The sequence below is a fragment of the Dermacentor variabilis genome, chromosome 10 (assembly GCF_050947875.1).
Source record: "Dermacentor variabilis isolate Ectoservices chromosome 10, ASM5094787v1, whole genome shotgun sequence".
In the NCBI taxonomy this organism is placed as follows: Eukaryota; Metazoa; Arthropoda; class Arachnida; order Ixodida; family Ixodidae; genus Dermacentor; species Dermacentor variabilis.
In genome coordinates, this window is record NC_134577.1 from 25,342,501 (window position 1) to 25,367,423 (window position 24,923).

A 24,923-nucleotide genomic window follows, 5' to 3' on the forward strand; every position below is an offset into this window, starting at 1 on the left:
ATTGTTTGTGCTCATAGAATTAGGGAATAAATTGAACTAGCCATTAATGATGACATAGCTGCTCTTAAAAACTGTTGCGAGGTGAACATGCAACAAACAGATTGGAACATTCGAATAAATTAGCCTGCCAAAGCAGTAGAAAAATTCACATATTACCAGCTGTTCCCTTTGGTCTTTAAATGGTTGCAGCATCCTTAGCCATTACAGAAATCCGTATAATATATTAGTAGAAAGTTTACTGAATGAACTTTAAATGGTGTGGAGAACAAAGCATTCAATCAAATGAGTTATTTCAAATGAAGCTCATAGAAAGCTAACTGCTGTCAGCAGCAACTGTTTCGTAAAAGGTTGTTGATCTGAATAGTTGCATGGTATTCAGTTAAGTGGTATTGTACTTTATTAATATGCTCCATTATCACTGCATTCTACATGTTCACAGCTTTCTTACTTTTTCTGCAACGTTTTATGTGGCTTAGGTAAATCATTTTTTTGTTCATTTATGGCTTCCGCTTTAGCAAGACTGTTGGTCCAGTCTTAAAAGACGCATGGTACTTATATTGCAGAGTAATACAGTGTCCAGTCTTGAAAGATGCATGGTACTTATATTGCAGAGTAATACAGTGTAGCTGCAACAGAGACTCTTAAAGGGACACTAACGGCAAATACTAAGTCGACGTGGACTGTTTAAATACCTTTCCAGAAACCTCACAACGCTTGTTTTGTGCCAAGAAAAGACTTGGTTCAGAGAAAATTGTATTTGAAGGGTCCGATTACCTTTTTCAAAATTGAAATTTCCCGCCACCCAACCGGGGGAGTGGTGACGTTGCATACGCTATCACTGCACTTTCCTGCCATCGGTGTGTAAAATGGCGCCCGACAGACGGCGGCACCGAGCCAAAACAGAGCGGTGGATTCGCCACTGCAGCTGCTTTTTGATAAAGTGGCGTAGACCATTTGGGCATCCCGTGACATGACATGAATTCTCTGCTGCTTGCAATTTGTTAAACAGACTTTCGCAAGCCAGCAAAACCAGCGCAGCACTACACGATAATGAAACTGCTGAAATGCAAAAGTGTGGGCAGCGCAGAGTTGAGCGAAAACGAAACCTGTTTACTGCCGGTACAGTTGTTAAGGATAATTTTAATGAGTTTTTTTTTTTTTTTCAAAAAAGTGAAGTGGAACTGGATAAGTATAATTTTATTTCATCTTGTAATGCAATACGAGGATATTTTTTGCAAAGAGTAGTTGAGTGCTAGTGACAGAATTTAACTGAGGAGTGCTTTCGTCATCGGGCAAGTGCTTGAATGTCTCGGGGAGTCTCTAGTTGTTTTCTGCATTTACTTCGATTTCTCAATTACTAAGGGTCTGTTCACAATAATATTAACACCTTAGAGATTCTCGAGCACTACCTTTCACTTTAGCTTGACTTAGTATTTGCCTTTAGTGTCCCTTTAAGAATACAATACCACAAGAAAGAAAAAGAAAAGTTGAGATGCTCCACATGAACAACTGTTAAGTGTAGAAGCCTTGGTTTGTGTCGGCCGTAGATGTTCAGAAAGAAAAATGATGAGTGGCTGCTTCCACTTACTGTTCAGAATTCTTTGTTAGTCTGCACAGGGATTCCTCACATTCTTTGCTGCGTTCCAAGAGAGCGGCAAAGTAATCTTGGCATAACATACAGGAAAAGCAATAGAAAGTGAAGATTGTTGATTCCTGCTGTCGAAGCTTGCTTTCCACCAGAGGGGGGATATGAAGGCTGGGAAGTTTCGTCTTCCTCGAGTTTGTTTTCGTTTGCTATCTTTCCTTTGTTATTGTTCTTTTTTTCCTCCTCTCATCCTTTTGTTAGAACTTGGCTTGGCTGGCGAATATTACTTTGTTTTCGGTCCCTTTCCAACTCTGAATCCGCTCGGTGCCTCATTGCCCCTTGGTCCGTCCCATCCATCAAGTGTGTGCAAGAGGCCCTCACGCCTCCCATTGCTGGATCCACCGTCCTGCTGTGCAGGTGACTGATAAGTTTGGGGGACTGGGCACAAAGTCGGGTGGAAAAACAAACCTCTCTGTGCCGAGGGCAACCTGCCAGGAACAGTTCTTTCTTTTCTAAGTGAATGCTAGTAACTCTCTTGGAGTGGGCCCGGAAGTTTTGCTCTTTGTATGGTGCCATGTCACTTGCCTTGCTGGCATGTGTACTCACCATGTGAAATTGTCCATGAGGCTCCATGATATGTGTATTAATAAAAGCACATGGTTTATGACAAGTTTGCCATATGAAACTGATGAAGTGGAAAGTGTGCATAAAAAATAAATTGTGCTTGGCATGCATGCATGCCAGCCAAATTAAATAATTTGAGAGACCTGTCAAGACCTGCATGCTTTTGCAGGGTTTACATGCTTTGTGAAGATTTACAGCTTTAAATATGGCACTAAGTGAGAGATGTACAGAAGAGATGCAGATATGATGAGAAATAAGCCATTAAGTCAAGCTGCTACTTTCGTCAAGCAGTGCCACTTTTGAAGCATGTAACCTGATTGCGTGATATGATCCTGAGACGCGTACCTGAGGGCCTGCACTGCTTGCCGTATGCCATGCATGATCTCTACAGAGTGTGGATGGCACCATTAAATTGCTAGTCAGGTGTGTTAAGCTAAGCCATGTTACAATTCAGTTCTTTACTTCCCTTTGCCTTAATTTGATGGAACTGATGTTATCAAACATTTCATTTCACCTGTCATTCAGGTTTCCCTGAGGCTGGTGGGAACCCTGCTACCAACATGGTTGCCACTAGCTTAGCTTTCTTCTGGTTTGGGGTACTCGAGGAAGAGGAAAATGCTTGAGTAATAATGCAAGAAATGCTATCGTTAGCGAGGTTTTTATTTTACACTAATATACCCCAAGTACATGAAAGAATACTCCAAGCAACCATTCACACCGTAGGTCACCTTTCATTCAGTGGTAATGTGTGCCTTTCCATTTGCGAGATTTACCGCATATAGACCAGAATTTTTAACTTTCATGCCTACGTTTACAGCAGGTGCATATGATCTCAATGCCAGTCACCACCTGGTAGCACAGAAAGCAAGTGTTTAAAGGCCCATCAGTGTCAACCCAATTCTCTTCTGGCCTGACCAACATGCATCAAGAGCCTTACTCACTTAGTTCATTGAACTGCAGGGCTCAGCGATCTGTTGTTTGCCACTTATTTCTAAAAGATGATAGTTTTCATTGTGCACATAGAGAAAACATGCGGTACTTTCTTCATTTCCTGTTCTTTGTGGCCTTTGTTTCTTTCATGCTACTCGTTTACTTTCTGTGCGGGCATGCTTTTTTTCTTCGTTTTCCCCTCCATGAATCGGTGAGTCATCCCTCATGCCTAATGAAATACAGTAGTGGTTTGTTTATGTGCTTCCTTTATCAGTGAGCAATTTTTGCTATCTTTTTCTTTTTAACACTTTTTGCTCATCTTGTTATTGGGCAGTCGAATCATCTGTTGTTAGATTCAAGGAAGGAGGTGGTGTGCTGTGGTCGAGTGTCGTGACCCTAGATAATGCGACCCGAGTTTAAGGGGGAGTTTAAGGGGGAGAGGCAAGGGCTTCGTCACCTGACTGATATGACCGTCTGGTGGCTCAAGCAGTCTGTTGAGTGTCTGCGAGTCTATGAAAAGAAAGAAAAAAGCCCTTATCTCACCTGCCATCTTTTCTTTTTCTTTATCTGCAGAAGGAGCTCAATGTCTCCAGACGAGGAAGGTGAGTGATCGACAGCGTAATGCTGTTTATCTCATGACTTCTTTTCATTTTTCTGGCCTTTCCTCGAAAATCAGCAGTGCTCTTTCTTCCGCGTGGAGAGAGCTGCCCGTGTGCAGTAGTGCGTGTCCTCTTGCCAGGGAAGCAGGCCTGTTTGCAAGCCAGCCATCTGGCGGTAAAGACAAGTGGGCCGCCTCGATAAGGGTTGTCAACGAAATTGCAAGGTTGGCAGTACTGCTGCCTCTGCTTCTGTTAAGAAAGTTACATGTAGCGAGCACTGCTAATTGCACTGTGCTCCAGAGCAATATCTCTGGCCTGGTTTTGCCAGCTAACTGGCCATTTGTGTATTACGGCTGCCCCGTAAAAGCCGCTCGTATGCAGAGTGGGTCCCTGGACATTGATGCGTTACGGGTGGCGCCGTAAAAAACTATGCACATGCCAGGTGGTATTAAAACATTACGGGGGCCCCATAAAAATTGTGCATACGCAGGGTTGGTTGTGGAACTGTGGGCACAGCGTAGTTGGCTCCTGTAAAAGTTGTTCATGCCGTTTGAGGTGTCTTCTGTTGAGGAAAACTAGGAATTGACTGGCAGTATGTATTGAAGAAGTTGAGGTATTCTGATCCCGCTTGCTCCCAGTGAAGCCAAAAGGAACGTAAGCATTTATGACACGCCGAGCGGGACACCAGAAATAGAAAAGTGGCCTGCTGAACTCTATGCATTGTACTGCTGTCCACTGTGACAGATTTGAAAGCCATCAAGTGGTTGTTTGTTAGGTTTGCAGTCATAAAACGATCACTGAGAGAATAAAAAAGAAAGCAGAGAAGAGGGAGAAGAGCTGTGACATAAAGGAGCACAGCGTCTGAACTGCTCAGTAAAGAAAGATGACATTCAGAATAAAATAAATGAAATAAGTAATGGACATTGAAGTAGGAAGCACTACATATGTTCCAATAGCACTGCAAGCATTAACCTCCATGATGTATTCACTTCCAGCTTGTTAATATTATTGTCAGGATTTGACTGGTGTCAGTAACTTGACCATTTTGCAAACTCCCGGTTTGTCTTTCCTAGGAATGACAATTTTGGCGATTACAACCCAACCTTGTGAAGTAAATGAAACAATGAAGCCGAAAATAAGATGCATGTGGGAAACTGTCATATACCGTATAGTCCAAATGTATAAATAATAAGGAAAAGAGAAGTGAAAGTGGACGAAAAGATAACTTGCTGCAGGTTGGAGCCAAACTTGCATCTTTTGCATTATGCATGTAGTGCTTTATTGCATGTAGTGCATTATGTGTGTAGTGCTGCTTTATGTGTTTAGTGCTGTAGTGGCCATCCTCTCATAAACTTTCTTGCATATTTGTGTACAAGATTAGCCCAAAGAGTGTTAACCAGCGACATTCCATGGCCACTGTGGCAGAAGTGGAACATCCTTTCAATCGCAGGCATCATATAGTATGTGGACTTAGCGCCGGCAAATGACCAGTAAAGCCTTGTATACTACATCATGCCATCAGGGTTGCCAAAGCCAAGGCTCAGAAAAAAGTACAGATGAAAAACAAGTTTGAACAACTAGGCAGGCTTCAAAGAGTCGCTCTCAGAAGTCGCTTGTGGTTGCCTCGTACCTTTTCTTTTTTTTTTTTCTCTCGCAACGCTCGCAACAGCACATCTCGCGTCAATGGGCGGCTCTCCTCTCAAAGCCCCAAGTGCAGCTCGTGCGTGCGTGCGTGTGCGTGCGTGCGTGCGCGCGCGCGCGCGCGCGTGCGTGTGTGTGTGTGTGTGTGTGTGTGTGTGTGTGTGTGTGTGTGTGTGTGTGTGTGTGTGTGTGTGTGTGTGTGTGTGTGTGTGTTTTTGTAGACCCACAGGGCTGCGTCGCACCGTTTTGTTTCTGCTAGTCTGGTTTCTTGAGGTGTCCCACTTTTGGGCCATATTTCTTGTCAGAGTTAGCCTTGACACTGTGAACCTCCTCTTCCTGTCGTCTTAGCGGAGGGGGGGGGAAAAAACCCATATGTGTGCCTACTTTTTAGTTGCAGTGCGTGCTAAAGAAATTCTGGGACTTGTATTCCTCGACTTCATTCCAAAAGAGAAGAAAAGAATTGCAAAAGTTTCTCGATAAGAAGAGCTGAGTGATTTGGACTGAGGTGCATTTCTTTTAGCCAGCTATTCTGTCATGGGAGCTAATGTTCCAGCTAACACCTATCAGCACTGTGGAAGAAGAAGGGTTCACTACAGGTTTACAGGATGTATTTCTCGAAGCTGGTTATAGCTAGGCAGAATATTTCTGCTAAACTAGTATTAGTTCATTACTGCTCGAGTTTCATTCAATGATCGCAACATGTGATCTAAAGAAATTAAGCTATGTTAAGTTTTGCTTGCTAGCATCACTGTGAAGATCTTTACTAGTTCTGCTCCCATAAAAATAGGAAACCCTTATTTATTGATAAAAAATAAAGAGTTATCCCATACAGGCAGAAAAAAAAAAAATTTGCAACTGATGCATGATTGTTGCACTGCACGTTGTGATGATAATTTTGCACTACGAAATCTTTTGCAGTGATCGCTTCTTCGTTGCGAATATACAATACAGTCAGGTACTTGAATGAAATCGCCTGTACAATCCTTGAGATAGAGTCGACACGGTGAACGTTACAAGCTCAAAATTGAAATGCATAATCAGGTAATTAACTCAATTGCTTCATGGCAAATATTGCAATTTGCAAAATTGTAGTTTACAAAACTGGTGTCACCCTGAAAATTAGTTCCAAGTGGATACGCCTTCCGAACTCACCAAATATAATTTGCCAATCGCAATATGTGCTGTAAAGTAAATAATTAAAAATAATTAGCGCATTTTTAATTTGTGAATCAAGCAGTTTAATTTCTCATGCAAGCAATGTCCGTGACCCTCAGTATCCATCCAGCTCAATAACCACAATTATGCTATCTGCCCCAGGCGATATTTAAAGATTTTCTGTATGATCTAAAGAGAAAGAAGAAACACCCGGTACACTGCATTGCCTATGACTAGCAGCTTTGTGGTTTCTGTAATTTGTCTCAGTCCATTCTCACTGCTCGCCACTTTATCGTCTGACGTTGTGCTCAAGGCTCTGCTCAAGAGAGCTTCGGTGTTTCTGCCATGGCATAGACGGTTTTTACTTTGCCATTCACACAAACTTGGATCATTGCACTTTTTTATATCGTTTACATTTCCTGCATATACTGTCCTGCGCTGCATTCTCTTTTCATGCTGCACCATACATATAACAAAAAAAGTGCCATAGCTTCAAGGCCAGGTATCTACATGTTAAAGATCACCTGCAGGAATGTGTTAGAACATCAGAAGAGTAGGAACATGACATTTTTAAATTGTCGTTTATTTGTGACAGATGGAAGTAGATGAAGATAACAAGTGTCATAATGCCCTAAATCATTTATCATAGCACTTGTTTCTACAAAACAGTATTTATTTCGACACAGATGGCGTAAGTGTGTCATGAGAGTGTGATACACAAGCTGGCTCTTCGTCTGTGGTTGCTGGAACAGCCACGCACAAGTGCGGCAAGAAGAGATGAGCATAGCACACTCATTCAATGGTTTCTTTTTTTTTTTTTTTTGTGAGCGACATTATCATACATACCCCTATCACTATGTGATGTCTGCAAAGGTTGCTTCATTTCTTGATTTCATGATAATGTCAGTGTGACCCAAGTCTAATCATTTGAGAGCAACTTTAGTATCAAATTAAAATATCTTATATGTGTTTCATCACCTTCATATCTGCCAGTTGTCACTCTTTTGCACATGAGAAACAAGTGGCAGTTTCTACAACCTTGACTATGTGTGTCAGTACTCCTTTTAAAACACCTTTGAGGCTCGGCTTTTCGACGAGTGGCCTGCACTTTCCAAGCCACGCGCCACCGAGTTGACAGCTCCCACCGGGTCTCATAACTCTCTGAAACCGAAAGCAGTACCGGGAGGTGCTCAGGAGGTAGCTCTCTCGCCCACGTCATGGCACACAGAAAGAGAAGGGAGATCTTTCCCGGTTGCTTTTTAAGGAGCCACCGTGCTGACCCAACTGCCAAATGTGGATTGGACAAGACCCACCGCGTGCACGAGGGATCTCGCAGAGAAAGGGCAGAAGAGAAAGGAGAGCACTCGGAGAGGGGGGGAGAATGGTAGGGTGGCTGTCGCTAAATTTAGCGACCTCCTCGCCGGAGGCGGCAGGGCAAGTTGTGCGCACCTCCGCACACCTGACTCACCAGCCAGAAGCGGCCGTCTAGGCACTGCGTCTTTTCTTTCTGTTGAACCTCGTTTTCTTTTCTTATTATTGGGAATGCTTAGGCACTCAAGGTCCTCCCCTCTTAGCCTCTGACAGATTTACCATGGGTTCTGCAAGGAAATTGGGAAATGGGTTGCTCAAACTGGCTCTCATTTGCATCAGCTAGCTCTTTCACACTTGCATGCTCTTGTCAGGTTAACACACCTTCCATAGGGTGTGATCAATTTATTCTAGGTAGCCAAATGCACTGGTGCACACCATTAACTTGAGCCCTTGCAGACTTTTTTTGTGTGATGGTCTGGCTACAGTGCAGCCATCTGCAAGCATTACCAGTAAACCCATCGATGTTATAATTGTAGTTGAGTTCTCTCGGTACAGCTTCTCACTCTTTAGAAGTTTTCTTATAATAGCTAGCTACAGGGTGATTTTAGAAGTTTGCTGGTGCCCAAGTCTATATAGGCATTCAACTATAAAGGTCGTGTCTAGTAATGCCTGCTTTGAGTGAGTTTATCATGAGTAGCATCTGTAGCATTTGAGTAGCATCAGTCTCATTGAAGTCATTTTGTAAGAAGACCAAGTTGGGTTTTCTTTAATAATGTACATAATTGACTTTTAGTACCAAAGATTACGAATGTTCTTTTTCTAACTCTGGAGTTATATACTGTGTCTACTGTTAATTTGATGACCCCACGTGTCCGAACTTTGTATAGAGTTTTCCACTACTTCATAGACCCTGTGTTGCTTGGAATGTTAACCCGTTAACTGCCAATGACGAGATAACTCGCCATCACAACAACTATCCTCTGGTTCCAATGACTAGTTAACTCGTGAATTTTTGCCACATTTTATTCATGTGTATGTGTTCAGTTTTTTATAATTTTGTCAAAGAACTAATGCACAATGACTTTCGCCAATTACTGTTTCACTTCTGAACCTTTTTGGAATTTGTCATGGCAGTTGAGGGGTTAAACTGCATTGATCAATTCATCATCATAGTCTAATCTGCTACACTCACTTTTCTTTCCATTGTTTAAAACATGGTCCTTGGCCTTCTTTCAAGTTCTTGTGTTGTCCTTGAAATTTGTATCTGTATGTCAGTGCTGACAGAATACAGTGATTGCTTTATTTTATTTTCGAGGAGGTGTTGAAGTCTGTCTCACAGAAACTTGTGTGTCATGAACAAGAGGTCATCACTGTGGCATCGAAAAGTGGCAAGAATTCACGAGTTATCTAGTTTTCGGCACCAGAAGTTGGTCGTTGTGATGGCGATTTATCTCGTCATTGGCAGTTACGGTGTTAACATTCCAAGCAACGCAGGGTCCATGAAGTAACGGAAGACTCTATATAGAGTTTGAACACATGGGGTTAGCAAATGAGGCGTTTCTCTCTAGCATCCTTGTCTTAAAATAGCACTGGTGCAAATTTTTGATGTTTTATAAAATCCACCACATGCTTCTTGCACAGTACTAAGGTTGAGAGGCAGTTACTAGATATATTGATAATAAAGTTGGTCTTCAAAAAGCCAGACCGGGCGTTATGAACCCTATCGTGACCGTGATGAGATTACTGTGCTCGCTTCTTGCACTCGTGTGGGGGCTGCAGCGATTGCAGGCACAAAGCAAGCCAATATATCATGACATCATGATGCAGCCACGTGCGCTGCGGTGGCTTAGCACCTATGATGTGCTGCTAAGCATGAGGTCGCGGGTTAAACTCCCAGCCATGGCAGTCACATTTCAATGCCGTTGAAATGTAGAAACACTCATGTACTTGGACTTAGGTGCACATTAAAGAAATTTAGGTGGTCAAAATGAATCCAGTCTCGCCTACTATGGCATGCCTCATCAGACTGTAGTTTTGCACGTGTAAACTACCTGAATTTAAATAACCTAATTTTTTTTTACGCACTTGCATTTTGGGTATCGAGACTGATTTGTAGAAAAGAGTATTACAGTAAATTATTAGGTTTTTCTGATGTTTGCCAGTATTCTTTCTAAAGTTCAGAGGGCTTGGATATTTATTTAACCCCAAATTAACTGTCACAAATATTGTCAGCACTTCTTTAAGCCAAGTTTGTTGCAGGAGGTCATCGCCAACTGGCCTAATGTGTCATGCTAATACATTCATATACAGAAGCATGCTTCCAAACCACAGAGCAAGTTCTCAAAAAGCAGGCTTTGAGGAACCCTCTCAAGGCTGGGGGTGAAGCTGTTGAATAGGGTGTGATGAACGTAGGTCCATAATGGAAACCAGACCTGGCAACAGGGTGTGCGTGGCTTCCAAAAAGAGCTCATGCACTCGTGAAGCCTGTGTGTGAGATACCATCCAGCTGCACACACTGCCGCACACCTACCTCTTTTTCGCTTTCCCAGAAGAGTAATGTTCAGCAGCTGGCACTTCTCACAGTCCTTGAAACTGTAGCTGTTGCTTTTCTTTTTTTATTTTCTTTTTTCCCCCCCATTGAACGCCAAGGTTCTAGTGTGCCGTGTGCTAAAGTCGACATTTGCCTATTTTTCAGAAGAAAAAAATTATATGGACAACTAAATTAAAAAGATACTTTTTATGTTTGATCTTGTTGTCTAGCTTTCCAAAAGCAAATTTAAGAAAACTTTATTGCACACAATAGTTGATGTCATTTTTTTAGCTTTTTGTTTATTTGTTTTTCCTGTTGAAGTGGTGAACAGGAAATGTGCACGCGCACTTATACATGTCTGTTCAAGTGAAATTACACAATTAAGTTATAGTGGCTCCTTTAAGGTTCAGCACCAGCCATTGCACTTGCAGGCCCGTTGGATGTGTCCACTCATTCCTAAACCTTTATTGATGAGTGTTGCCTGCAGGCAACATGGAAAAAAAAAAAAGATTATTTTTCTTGCCGAGTTTCTGTATTGAGTATGAAGTTTCTGGCTAAATATCTTTGGTCAATGCTGAATGACAGGCAGCAAGCGTCATTTGTTGGTTTAGAGCAGGAACACTCGACGGGGAAGAAGTTTGGCACGCTACTCACTGCCTTGTGAAAGCAAGGTCAGAGAAGACAGGCCGATCCAGCATATCCAGCTGCAGTGGTGTAACATATGTGATATAAAGCAAATGAAATTACACCTATGGTTCACATAACTGCCTGCAGTTCTCCCCTATTGCTAAAAAAAATTTCCGCAAAATATATCTTTCTTTTTGTTGATTATGGTTATTCTTGATGTGTTTTGCATATTTAGATAGAAAATAAAAAATTTTTCTGAGTATTTATATGTCTCGTGATTAAATGGTTAATAGTGCCTATTTATAGGTAGTTTATAGTTCCTTTGTAGACTTCAAGCCAGCAAAGAAAAAAATATATAATAATAATAAGGAATCAACACTGCAAAAATATGTTGTTAGGTGTAGTTCAACATTTTCACCTGCACTCAGGGCCCAGCTATCTCTGTAGCATGTGCCACCAATTGGTTGAATGCCCTTGACCCACACTTTTTCAAGCGTGTAAATGTATTATGTATGAGAAAAATGGTGACACTTAATAACCATTTCCCCATTGCAAGATATAAGCACATTGAATGCCTGTCACGACTGCATGACTGACAAAGTAGTGACGGAAGAACGCGTTTCCATGGGAAGCGGCGTGTGTGGAAAGTGCGCGTTTTGGATGGGTAACCGCTGCGCACGTCATGCAGAAACAGGTAGTGGTGCATGGAACCACTACATGCGCGATTGCTGTCGCACTGTCGTGCACCCGTGAAGAGCTGTTGTTGATGACTGGCTCATGAATCGGAACACGCGCTTCCATTAGCATGTGACCAAGTGTAGTGCAGATGACCGCTTCCACTCTAGCATGAACAGAATGGTTCGCTGTTAAAGGGAACATCACCACCTAAACAGCAACAAAGCTGATATTTCTTGCCTTCATTTCTTTGCCTTTATTAGGGAAAAATGGCTCATATGATTGATTGTACATATGCGTATGCATTAAAAAAAAAAAAAAACTCTTTGGAACTTTATTCTGTATTGCGGCAATGATAAATGGTAGAATACCGACTGCATACTTTGAACAGTGCACCAGAGTGCACATGCATGGCATGTTCCACATGCAGCAATTTCTTGCATGATGGTCAAGACACATAACTAAAATATATGGGGGCTTCTAGCTACTGGATCATGATTGGGTGATCGCGATCTAGAAATTTCGAAAGGCCACAGTCAGCTTTGCCAAATTTTAGGCTGTGGGGATAGTTCTGCACTTTACCTGCCAAGTACTTGCAAAATGTTTGGTTGTGCTAATTCTTGGGTAGCTCATCTGCCAAGGCTGAAGCTAGTTAAACTTCAGGAAGAATATGAGGCGAATTGGAATAGTTATTTTAAATTCGTGGTTGGAGATTAAAAAAGTGAGACAATACGGTACTGACCAAGTGCTAAACCAAATTGCGCAATCATCTGCTTTTCTCAATAAAATAATAAGTAATACCCAACTACAGTGATCTAGAAGGTAAGCATGTTATGTAGAATCACCATCAACTTTCTTTTGTTTGCCAAAGAATACAACACGTGTTGTCTGCTATTACAGACAAAAGGTATTATTCTTTGAAATGTACTAATTAGAGCTGTTTGCTATTAAGTGCCCCCATAAGGCGTGTTGCAGATTGTATGGAACAAAACACTTTATTTTTAATTTTTTTTTAAATTTCAAGCAAAGTGACAGGGGTTGATCAAAAGACAAAAAAAAAAGGAGCAATAGTGCACCTGATAAAAGGTTTTGGAACTTCTTCGGCCAATTAATTTGCAGCCCGCAACTGCTTTTCCTTAAGCACAAGCATAGCACACAGTGCACGACACACACACAAAAGAAACTTAATTCGTAGCAACCAAGTACAGGTAATGCCACGTGACAAATGACTTGTAGAGCGCCGTGCCGAACAATAGAGGCAACGCGTATTGGCAGCCTCGATGAATAGGGTAGTGCCTCTGATCTGAGAACAGGTGCGGACGTGTGCTCGCGTTCCCGCGGTTGTTGCTCTTGCTCCTCCAGCCGCCTTCTTCCATTTGAAGGAGCATGCACGTGGGAAGAAGTGTGCGTGTGGGAGTGGATATTGCTATTCTCGGTTCTTGGGCGACCTACATCGGCGTTTGGGGAGAGCAAAATTTTCAGTAGTATGCAGCCAAGACTGAGCAGGCGTGATCATGCGGGAGCGACGCCTCACTTCGAGGCGTAGGAGTCCAGAGATAACGGTGTCGTCATCTTCGTCGTCATGGTAACATATTTATTTTATATAATGATGGACTGCGAGCATTACGAGATAGGAAAAAAAGCTATTTATTTTATATAATGATGGACTGCGAGCATTACGAGATAGGAAAAAAAGTTATTATTTTGCCATTGGAGTTGAAGCAAGGTACATCGAACATCCTGTCAAGAGTGGTAGAGCTTTCAGAAAAGGGGTTGTATGTGCAGGAACAGCTTACAGAGTGAAATGTAGCCACATCGAGTACTCAAGAGGTTAAAGTTACCTGAAGTGCAATTTTTTTTTGCTTGTTTATGCCAGGGAAGGACTGTGTGCATGTGTGTGTGTGTTGGCACATGCATGCATGCACTTGTAAAGCTCTCGAACTGCTGATATTGTGAATATTGTCAAACTTCACAGAAACCAAATGTAGGGAACCGGTGAGCAGAAATTATGGACCCAGATTTCGTGGCCTTTCACTGTGGCGTAGTTGTTGGAAACTTTCTTTTTTTTTTTAAACATGAAGTGATGGGTAGGGTTTGTTGATGGGCTTTTAGGGATAGTCAGTTGCTTCATCAAGCAGTGGCATAAGGCTTTGCAGACGAGCTCTGGCATCTGTCGCATTCCCCCTGCAACGTTTTGTCCACTGAAGCGGTGAACTACTTTATGAACAGTTTAGCACATACATTCCTGTGGATTTTGTCCTTGTTGTGCTTTTAATTCTCAAGCAGCTGCCTCAGCACATGTGAAATTTACAAGGCTTTTTTGAGCAACTGCTCCGACTGCTCAATTCCATCATTGATTTATGCAAGTGGAAGGACAAAGGCCTCACAACTTGCATTGCATTTGGATTTACACTGTGTAACTGCATCATTTCCTGTTACCAGGCTTCTAGCTGTGCTTTTAATTCATATTCTTTTTCTAAATTGCTACTATCTTTTCTCTATACGATGTTATCTGTTTTTATGGAAAAAGACTTAAGATCCCCTGGGTTAGACAGGCATCACAATTCTGCCTAATTAGCTGGATTACTTGAAGGCAGTACTTGAAAGAAAAATTACAGAGTGGTGTTAGCTACTTAAAAATGTTGAACTCCACAGTAGCGATAAGTTCTAACTGGGACATCAGTGCATTTTGCAACAAATTTCGAAGACATGTTTCCCCAAATGTGTGTAAGTGCAGTAGTTGAGGAGAACAAATGTTACATTATAATTGTGTAACTTCAGTTTCACAATTGCTACTTGCACTCAAAAAGTGATGAATTACTCATTAAATTATTTAACTTTAGTTAGCTAATATCGCACTGGAACTTGTCTTGCAAGTAGTGCCCATCTCTCCAAGCGGTCCAGTTGACGTAACAGAAATGCAATGTCTGCTGCTGAAGATATTTAATAAGTCAGTTTTCATTGAAATAAGTAACCTGGTGTAGTTTGACTGTAATCTTACGCCAACATGTTTTTTTTTTTTTTTTATTGCGAGCTTTTCTTCTGCTGTAACTAGTGTCTTGCTTGTGAATTGTTGAATTTGAACACCTTATGCACGGATCAACATTGCAAACAAGTCGTCATCCTTTGTGTTTCGTCTGTTCTCTTTCCGTGCAGTCGGTGCTCGTCGGCTCGCAAGAGCCTCATCTGCAATACTTCCCCAACCCTTCCCAGGTGCCATTCTCCCATTCCACAGAGTGAGTGCACATGCTTGTCAAGTAATTAGGGCGACTAGAGCGTCATCAAGGTGATGCTACTTATCTGCCACTTTTTCTTCCAAGAAATGTAGTGTCGAGCAGTGCATAGATAGTGCAGTCTGTTTGGATAAGGAACTAACCTTGGCAAGGTTGTAAGTTTACACTGAAGGGGCCCTAAGCAGCCTTGTGTCATATGTATAGTTGCCAGGAAAACATACGGATCAGCGACACACCCTTCTCTTGCGCATTATGTGAAGGAAATGTATCCACTATCAAGTTTAGTTTCATCACTGCTTATCAGTACTCATCGGTACTGCATGTGGCTGGCTTCCACAGGTCCTTTCGGTGATGTAGCAGTGCGTGATAATGTCTTGAAGCCCAATGTCATGGTGTCTCTTTAGTTCTGGTTTTATTTTTGTGTGGCAAGTTAACAGCCTAAGAACAGTAATGAATTTAACGCCAAAAGCACAGTCACAGAGAAGGGAGGACATAAGCACAGGGCAAACGCTTTATGTAATCCCATCTCAGTGATCAATGTTTTGCTGCCTGATTCATTATTGTATGACATGCACCAACTAACCCAACAGCAACTATTGCACTTGCCTTAAATTCTCCTGTCTAAATACATAGGGGACAGAGAAATTGTTTTGCTCAGCCTCGGCTGCACCCATCTTGATGCAGTTTGCTGCATTAAAAAAAAAAGAAAAAATATATTGGCTGTAATGAGCAGAGTTTGCAATTCTTTTAACCTTTAAGTAAAAAACATAATTACAATTCTATACAGCTCACCTATTGAGATATCTAAGGTGGACAGAATCTATGTATTATGCATTTCTCTAAAATATACTAGTAATTTGTGTGTAGGACTATCACAAAGCCCTCATAAGCATGGGAACAGTTTTATGTAAGTTTTAAACTCGTATAGCAAATTTGTCTGCTTTAAATTCTCCAACTCGATGTGGTTTGCAGACCTGTAATATCTGTTTTTGATACAATGTTATGGATTTGTAAACTTCATGCTTAAATATTGTTGAAACATGCCAATTTTTTGCCAATTTTGTAGAAGCAGTTAGGCCTGAAATAAATATTCTACTACCCTACTGTGGATATAATTCAATTCGCTTTCTTGAATGCAGCGAGGTTTATTCAAAATAATTCAGCATATATCTAACAAGACCATTTATGCATTTTGGATGTAGTATTTTTTTGGATGTAGGGTGAAGCTTCTTCCAAACCAACATGGCCATTATGCTGTTTATTTTAAAGTTCAATATCATCAGTGAAAATGCCTACTCAGTATACATTACAGTGATGCGGCAGATGGCATGGCCATGTAGCACTGTCATAGTCACGTTGCATAGCAAACGTCATGGCGATATAGCAGATGTCACAACCACGGAGTGGTATTGGTTGGAGGGCCAGGAGTATTGGTGCCTCTTCTAGATAGTATACACGGTCAATGAATCTTTTGTGCCCAAACCCACCAGGCCTATTTAGGCCGTGATAGTTTGAATTTATTACCGACTTGAGAGTTAGGTGTCCAGTGCACCGCACTGTCCTGACGTTTGGTCGGCTTGTCTCCCCTTGCAGGCAGCCCTCTGGACAGCCCCCGCAACATGTCCCCGAGTCAGCACTTCGCATTCGCCCCCGTCAAAAAGTGAGTCCTTTTTTTTCTTTTGTGGCACTGTAAAGGAACTTTCATTCTTTAAAGTGGAGAGATCAAGATTGGGTGCAGCATGTTTTCATGGGAGGTGCTTCTCCTAACTCCTTGGCTCGTAATCAACCAAACTGCAAGTTAAACAATAGCTTTTCAACCCAGCATAGTGTGCTTCTGGGCATCTCAATGAGGGTGAGATGCAAAAACAGTCGTGTACTCGGATTTAAGTACACCTTAAAGAATGCCAGGTGGTAAGTTTATTCAAGGGCCTCCACTATGGCATGCCTCATATTCAGGTCATAGTTTTGGCGCATTAAAGCCCAGAGTTCATTTAATTTAGTTTATTTCGTAGGCCACATGGAGTTAAAGCCAGTTCCAGGAAGACGGTGACACTGTATTGAAACACGGTTGACATGCACTCTCAGCAGTTGTGGCTGCAACCCACTCGAAGCTCAGTGCACACTCCAGAGGTGGGAGATATGCAACGCACAGCACGTTGCTTATCTCGAGAGCGAGAACCTTGCTTGCCCCACACTGGGTGCGCTTGCGAGCACGAGGTCTCGACGGTGTTCAGCGCTGCTATCGAGATGCCTCACTTGCAGCAGCCTTTTTTTTTTTTTAGGGCTTCATTGCTGCTCATTTCTGTAGAGCTCTGAACATTTGCATGCATTCGCGATATCTCCTGAACTCCTTCTGTCACATCTCTCTGCTGTAGTTCCCCGATATTTAAGTGGGAAAAAAAGATGTTAAGTGGGCATGTGTCAGTGTGCGTGAAAGTTATTGAATGGCCTGCAACTAGCCCTTTAAGAGGAGGCTCTAGCGTGAGGCCAACTCTGACTTATGCATTTGTCCCCTTCAGTTACTGAGGAATTTTGTTTCTTAAAAATTTAGTTCAACAGTTTAAGACTTGAATTTTTGTCTCAGTCCTGTTGCATTCACAAAAATACAAGGATATATAAGTACTTCTAATGAGTGGTGAATGTGAAAGCATTAATGTCCAATTGAACGCCGCTGAGCAGTCCTTAGAGCTATGAACGCTTCACGGGCAAGCGAGTGCATTGAGATGCTTGGTGCGTTTTGATTTGGCCTTACCAGAGCGCAGTTAGAACACAAGCAAGAGGTTGTGTGGACAAGGAACGCACGGATAACACAAGTTTCCGAGAGCGAAGTTGATTTGGCATCGCGGTGGCGCTCTCTCCCCTCACGCAACACCTGGCGTGCTACTGCGACAGCAGGTGTACCCTTTTGAACACTCTGCTCCGTCGAGGCGCACTTGTGACGTGGCGTTGCAGCCAGTGCATTTAAGTTCCATTTCGCTTCTACAGATGCAGGACCTTTTTCACTCAATCAGCCATTTGATGCTTTCGCATCAATATGTGCTTCCACGCATGTGCTCTCGAAAATACTTATGGTGCGGTAACCACACTGACTGCTTTGCAAAAAACTTTGCTTGTAAAACAGTGAGCTAGGTTAGAAATTGCAAAAGTGGACATCACAGCTGTCAAAAACAGGAAAAGAAATCCCACTACATGTTAACATACTGTTGTTACAGCAGACATGTATACGTTGTAAATTTTTTCTCCGTCACGCTTGGCATTTTGGAGCAATGTTTTATTCACAACTGTTTTAAGATATATCCGAACCATTTTAAACATCATTATTCTCATTAGTTCTTTGAATTTTGAGCCGTTATCTTGGCAAGTACAATTGTGCATGCAGCACTCAAAGGGGTTATGTTCATTTGAGACACAGAAATGTTGTTCTTAGGTCAGTGATGAAACTTCACATATCACAGTGATGCAACACCTACTTCAGATAGGGCTCAGAGGACTGCTGCCCAAGCCAAACACTCAGCCACTTGCCAGTGCAATCGTAGGCTGAAAAAGGAAATGCGTCAGCTCTGTTTCTTCTGTAAACAAACATTCTGGCCACAAAACTCCCTCTGCAGAACTCCCACTGGCAGGTCTGCAGCAGATGCTGCACTACGAACAGGATTTGCAAAACCTTTGCAGATGTGTGTGCGAATCCAAGCAACTTGCATGTCAAAGACTGCGAAGCTGTACAAGCTGTACCTTTATACGCACTGTTGTCACACATTTTGCAAGTCCCACTGCTCTGGTTTGCTGCAGCCTGAAATCCACCCAAGACATTGCAAATTCTTTTCTGCATTTGGTGTATTTTATTCAATATACCCGAGTCTTCTCAAATGCTTCACTATACATGAACTTTATGTGGTAAGGTAAGGTGTAGATGAAGGTGTTGAAGGTAAGTTGTAGATGAGCCTCATAATCATGTTGCTGGACTCCACAACATGCACTTGTTCATCTTCTCTTTGCAGGGCGGACGGCCGGCGATGGTCAGTCGCGTCAATGCCGTCATCGGGCTATGGGACCAACACACCCGGAAGCTCCAACGTATCTGTGAGTGGTGTCCCTTACCACTGCTCACTGTTAATGTTAATGCACATTGCTGCGGGAGTCAAACCTCTCTACGCCACGAGCTCATTTGTTGGTGCATTTGTTGGTGCATTTGTTAACAATGCAATTTCCAGCATTCTCCAATGGAAGGAAGTGATTGCAGAAATGTCTAGGTTAAATTTTCTTTGATCTTTGTTTTGTCACATGCACTTATGCAAATATGCTCATGTACTTCAATTTGAATGCACATAAGAACCCGAGGAACTTAAAATTTGATCCACAATTCTCTACTAAGGTGCCCTTTTTCGCCCACTGCAAGGCTCTGAAACACGAAACCCCATCAGTAACAACAACCGATCCTTGACTAAACATTGACATGAGAACTTAGCAGAAGATGTCTATCTGCAGTTTCGTTATTTAGCTGACCTGGTGTAACTTAATATTTTCCTTAATTAGTGTGGCTGTTGTCTGCGATGACCACAGCAAACAGTTTGAGGAGCATAAACGCAGTCATAGGCATAAATGCATGATGGGAATTGGTGGAGCTTGCCGCGAGGCCATTAGCAGTGTTGTGCTAAATACGCAGGCCCTCATTGGCAGGAGCTAAGTAGCATTATGTTCGGTAAGTCCTTGGGTGGAAGACCATCTTTGAAAATGGTCCACTGATTGATTTTTTTTCTGCTGTGGAACATCTCGAGCATATAGCTTGAATGAAATGGTTACACTGTCAATGGCAACCACTTATAGGCCACTTGTTGGAATTTCATGACATATTGAATCTGAGCTCCTCGATCCTAATGGGATGCTTAAGCAAGAGAAATCCTGATTTTGACGTTGTGCAGTCATTCAATAAAATTATGTTGGCATGCTGCCAGCTCTGATCCAGTAAACACTGCTCTGCACACTGATTCCAACAACACTGAGCACTCCGAGAAGCTCTCATAAACTTATCGATTCAGGTGAACAAATGGCAGTCATCACCACCTTTGGAATACTGTTTTGCAGGCTGCCATAAGGTGCTGGGTGGTTCAACTGCCGCTGAAAGAAACAGTTTGTACAGTGTGAAAATGTGCGAACATGAAGGCATCCTTTTGTGCGAAACACCCGTTTTAGTTTTTCTTAGCAAGCCCACACATTTCACTCGCAGGTGGCAAATGGTATGACTACTCATTTTAGATCTTCTAAATTAGCATAGGAGCATTCCTCACTCCTAACCGGAACTCTGATGTTTTTCTTCGAAGAAAGAAACCTAATCACATTCTTACCTATACCTAACCTGTACCTATACCTAAACTTACCTAACCTACCTAACCTTACCTAACCTTACCTATACCTACACATATACACCTATACCTAACCTATACCTAACCTATACTTGTAGCACAACAGCAACTCAAACTACAGCAACTCTTCGTGCTTTCCTCTCAGTCCCAGTGCTCCAGCCAGGAGAAGCTGCACCTGCTGCCCTATCAGCCAACGCCGGATGAGCCGGCGGGCACTCCGGTTGGCGGCGGCCATCCGCCACACTACTTTCCGCCGCACCAGCACCACCAACAGTACCACCACCCGTTCACGCACCACATCCACCACCACGTCCACCAGTCGCGGCACTTCTCCAGCAACGAGAGCAACCCGGGCCTCGAGGACGATGGCCACCAGCAGCACGGTGGGGCCTCCACTTCGTCTGGGGCGCACGCCGCCGCCACAACGACGTCGTCGGGCTCTGCGTCGCCCATCATCAGGCCACGGTCGCGTAGCCTCAGGTATGTCCTCAGGGTCGACATTGGCACTAAAATTGTTGTAATGCTCTTATTTATTTTGGTTATGACCACCAGCCTTGCCTACTTTCATGTGCGGTGGAGGGGCTGAAGAAATGGGAGTAAGGTGATGGGAAGCACAGTCAGAAATAGTTGATGAACTGTCCCTCCGATGTGACGTTCAACAGGGAGACGAATAATGTTTTGCTGCGACCTGTGTCTCCTCTGCCCATTGACGTCCACCCGTTGATAGTATTGGGGCACATTGTAAGTAGAAGTGTGATTAGGCAGTTTCATCGGAGCTCTGCATTCTCAGAGCAGTGCCATATGATGTCGATAACGTCAGCACATAGAGCAAATCTGCTTACGACAACCTCATTGTCCGTTGTGTGCCTCGTTCATTGTTTGCTGTCACAGTGGCCTCTTCTATGGCATTGAAAGGTTCGAAATGAAGTCTGTATAAGAGGTCTCCTTGGTTTATGGTTTTATGGAACCCCCACAAGTTTTCAAAAATGGTTGAAGGGCTCCTGCACTATTATACGAGTTTGCTGTTTCAATCCAGCTTTATCTAGAATGGGAAAGTTAGGCTGATAGTGAAGGTCCCATAGTTATGACTAGAGGCTGACATGGGCATTTTATTGTAATTTGCATCAGATGCATAAAAGGAACTGTAGGCAATTCTGCAGTGTCATGAAGTGCAAGGACAAGCAAGATGCCGTAGCTATGTAATTAACCCCTGAGAAAGAGGATGGGTGTGGTAAGCAATTAATAATGTGGACAAAACGCAGTCATTGTTGTTTGAGAGCCAAGCTAGTCATACAGTTACACATGAGTAAGCGAATCTAGGTCAGCGAACTTTGTTGTATGGTGATGATAAGCTGGCACAGATAATGATTCACTGAAAATAATGGTTGGGCAGCATTGAATGAATCATTGACTGCAAAGTAGAGCCAACTTACAAGGATAAAACTTGGAATAAACACACATCAAGATGACTGACAGTGTTTACTACACTCGTATCTTGAAGCACACTATGTGCTTAATCAGGGACTGTTAGCTTAGTTGGAGCTGCTTGCCCAGTTTGTTTGTGACACAATCTTACATATAGGTAGTACACTGAGCCTTTGTAACATCATCTTGACACAATTGTATGTACTATAATTATAACAGTCATTTTTTTTTTCCTTTTTTACTTTTGGCATCATTAAGGCTATGTCATGAACATTGCAGTGGACACAGCCTTATGATGGGTCTCACTTGTACGCTATAGCATTTTTCTATTTTGCGAGAAGGCATGTTTAAATTAACTCATTGGTGGAGAGATTGAGTGAGGTTAATAACCTGCAGTCTGTGACTCTCTCTTTTTCCCGGCTGATGCCCTCTTTCCTCCAGTAGTCCCATGCGGTCACCCGGGATTGACAACGAGATTGTCCTTATGAACAGTGTCTACAAGGAACGCTTCCCAAAGGTGAGTGTGACTGTGACTTATGTGATTGTCTTCATCCACCATCATTTTATGAGTGTTTGGTGCCACACTAGTGGCTTTTCTCATTTATTTATACGCACAAAAAAAGTGAGAGCAAAGCAGTAAGAAATGCAACAAAATTATATTCATAACTTTAGGAGATAGTGGGATGTCATCACGGATCAGACAGTGACTGCAGGTAGCACTCACATTTTAGTTCAGATTCAGGGGAAGTAGACTTAAACAAGTTAAACAAGCCATATGATCTGTAGAATAGATAACCGGTGGGCTACTGGACTTAATATAATGGGTGCCAAGGAAAACGAAGCACAATTGACCAAGGCAGATGATTAGGTGGAGCTCACTGAGCACTTCAAAATGCAAACAATAAAGAGCAACACCGGGAAAGCTGTGTGACAGGTGCCTAATTAAATATAACATTGAAATTGGGAAGTTGGTGGGCATAGCATGGAGTCAGCTGGCACAAGACTGGGATGACTCGAGGGCCTCCTGGAAAATGCCTTCATCCTGTCTTAACAGCAAACGAAGCAGAGCCAGTGTTAGTCTAATGGTGGGTCATATTGGCACTATATTGACCCACATTGCTCATATATCCAGCATGCATTGGCCATGCTGTGAAGTGCTTACCATAAAAACCTGTGTTTAGTATGGACCCGAATATGACATGAAGTGATATTTGGGGACAGCAAAAATCAGAAAAAAAAGTTTGAATTAGCGTATACATGAGTGGAGAAAAATTTTTTAAAAGCGAAATATAATGTGAACAAAACATGCAAGACAACAGAAGTGACAATACCAGTACTGAAAGCACATGGCAAAAGCATTTTATTGATGATGTTAAGCAAAAATTTTTTAAAGCAGCTGAATATTGCTTTCGTGGTCCCAATATTGTGCAATCGTGCTAGCTCTGACAAGACGGGCATCACGAAGACTGTGTGGGTGTGCAGTAGTGAAGCAGCAATGATTAAAAAAAAACTTAAACTGTAGATTTGGGCTGAACATTGTTTGTTTCTGCATATAATACAAAGCGCAAATTTGACATGCTGTAATCGGGGAAAAAACCTCGTATTATATGCGGGTTTTTTGCAAGGTACTTGGTGCAGAGGACTTAAATTGACTAATGATGATATGGTAATGCAGGGCCATACATTGCGTCAGTCTTACACCTACTGGAACGGCCCAGTGGCTATGGCATCGTGCTGCCCAGCATGAGGTTGCAGGCTCGATTCCATGCTGCCACACACTGACAGACATGAATGCAGGGATGTTTGTGTACTGTGCATAGTGCGCAATAAAGAACTCAAGGTGGTAACAATTAATCTCGAACCTTCCACTACAACGCTACTTATAGCCCTTTGTTTCACTTGAGGATGTTAAACACGATAGCAATTTGATTTTCTTTTCCATTTGCCTTACATTGACCATGCTTCCAGTGATACTTGGGGCAGCGGGCTTACCCTTGTATTTTAGAATACTCCTTCGCTCAACACTCCTCCTCGACTCAAGAAAGTAGACGGTAGCGCCGCTGCTCGACAGAAGTGGTCATTGTGCTTCATTGACACTCCAAAGCAATTCTCGAGAAGTGTAACAGCATCTTTTGCAGTCCGATGGCAGTGCCACATTGGCCCGGGGAAGTTTAGGAATAGCTTCAGGTCGAGGACGGTTTGGGAAAGCCCCCGTTAGTCATCTGATGACGGTGACGGTCACTCGAGAGCGAGCATCAGCCCCTTTGTGCATTGCGTGCGCTCTGCAGGCCACCCAGCAGATGGAGGAGCGGCTGGAGCAGTTCGTGAGCCAGGAGGCGGAGCTTGATGCCCAGCACTCCTGCGACGCCGTCGCCCGCTTCGCCCACCACCAGATAATCGAGCTGGCACGTGACTGCCTGCAAAAGTCGCACGACAAGCTCGTCACTTCACAGTACTTCTACGAGATGTACGAGAGCCTCGAGAAGCTGCTCGCTGAGGTGAGGGAAAAAAACGAGCGCGCCTCTCAGACATGCTCGGTGCTTGAATCTACATGACGGGAGTGGTTAGTAGTTTGTTGCTCCGAGTTTTTATTGACGTGTAGTATTTTATGGCGGTGCGAAATTTCGCCAGCATTTGTAAAGCAGCTACAGACACTGACATAAAAAAGACATTATGTTTCGTCCATGTCTCGACAGGCACTTCAAGAGTCTGAGTGAAATGCCTTACAAGTAAGCCTTAGCAGGCTGCCATGTGAAATTTGTGTAGAACTTACACATAAGAGCAAAGTTCCAAATGAACAGAAAATTCATTTGACATCTCCTCTTAATGTTAACATAAACAGCAAATATGCTTAGGAGCACCATGCTGAGAATCAAAAATGCTAGTGGATACAACTAGCAGCTTATTCTTGCTTATTTTTGCAATATCCACAGCACTTGAGAATCAGTGCACATGGAATTACTGCGCATGTTGCCCATTGTGCCACCCCCTGGCTATGCCACTATTGTGTTCATGTATGTCCTGTATATTAGCGCTGCACTAACTTTTCAAGAACTAGCCGATAAACAAATTATAAGGCGCTATCCACGGAATTTTCTCCCACAGTCGGGGAAGGGGTGTACTTTTTTTTTAAACTGCTTTAATTCACTGCAAAGTTTGGGGTAGTGTTTTAGGCTAGATGCTCGTGCAGCAGGCTAGTGTTAGGGCTACATATTTGTCTTTCGACTG

The 24,923-nt window shown here is 42.8% G+C and overlaps 1 protein-coding gene across 4 annotated transcripts in view; it reads left to right on the forward strand.

The window, feature by feature from the left end:
• Positions 1–24,923, forward strand: part of dop (microtubule-associated serine/threonine (MAST) protein kinase dop) — a 297,922-nt gene that overhangs the window by 245,452 nt on the left and 27,547 nt on the right. For 3 of the 4 annotated variants that reach the window (XM_075672078.1, XM_075672080.1, XM_075672081.1), the window contains 7 exons: positions 3,713–3,741; positions 14,834–14,913; positions 16,504–16,570; positions 18,909–18,990; positions 20,416–20,750; positions 22,137–22,212; positions 23,984–24,193. In XM_075672078.1, the coding sequence (XP_075528193.1) occupies positions 3,713–3,741; positions 14,834–14,913; positions 16,504–16,570; positions 18,909–18,990; positions 20,416–20,750; positions 22,137–22,212; positions 23,984–24,193 (879 nt within the window). The remainder of the gene's footprint in view (positions 1–3,712; positions 3,742–14,833; positions 14,914–16,503; positions 16,571–18,908; positions 18,991–20,415; positions 20,751–22,136; positions 22,213–23,983; positions 24,194–24,923) is intronic. The other variant, XM_075672079.1, reaches the window with a different exon arrangement.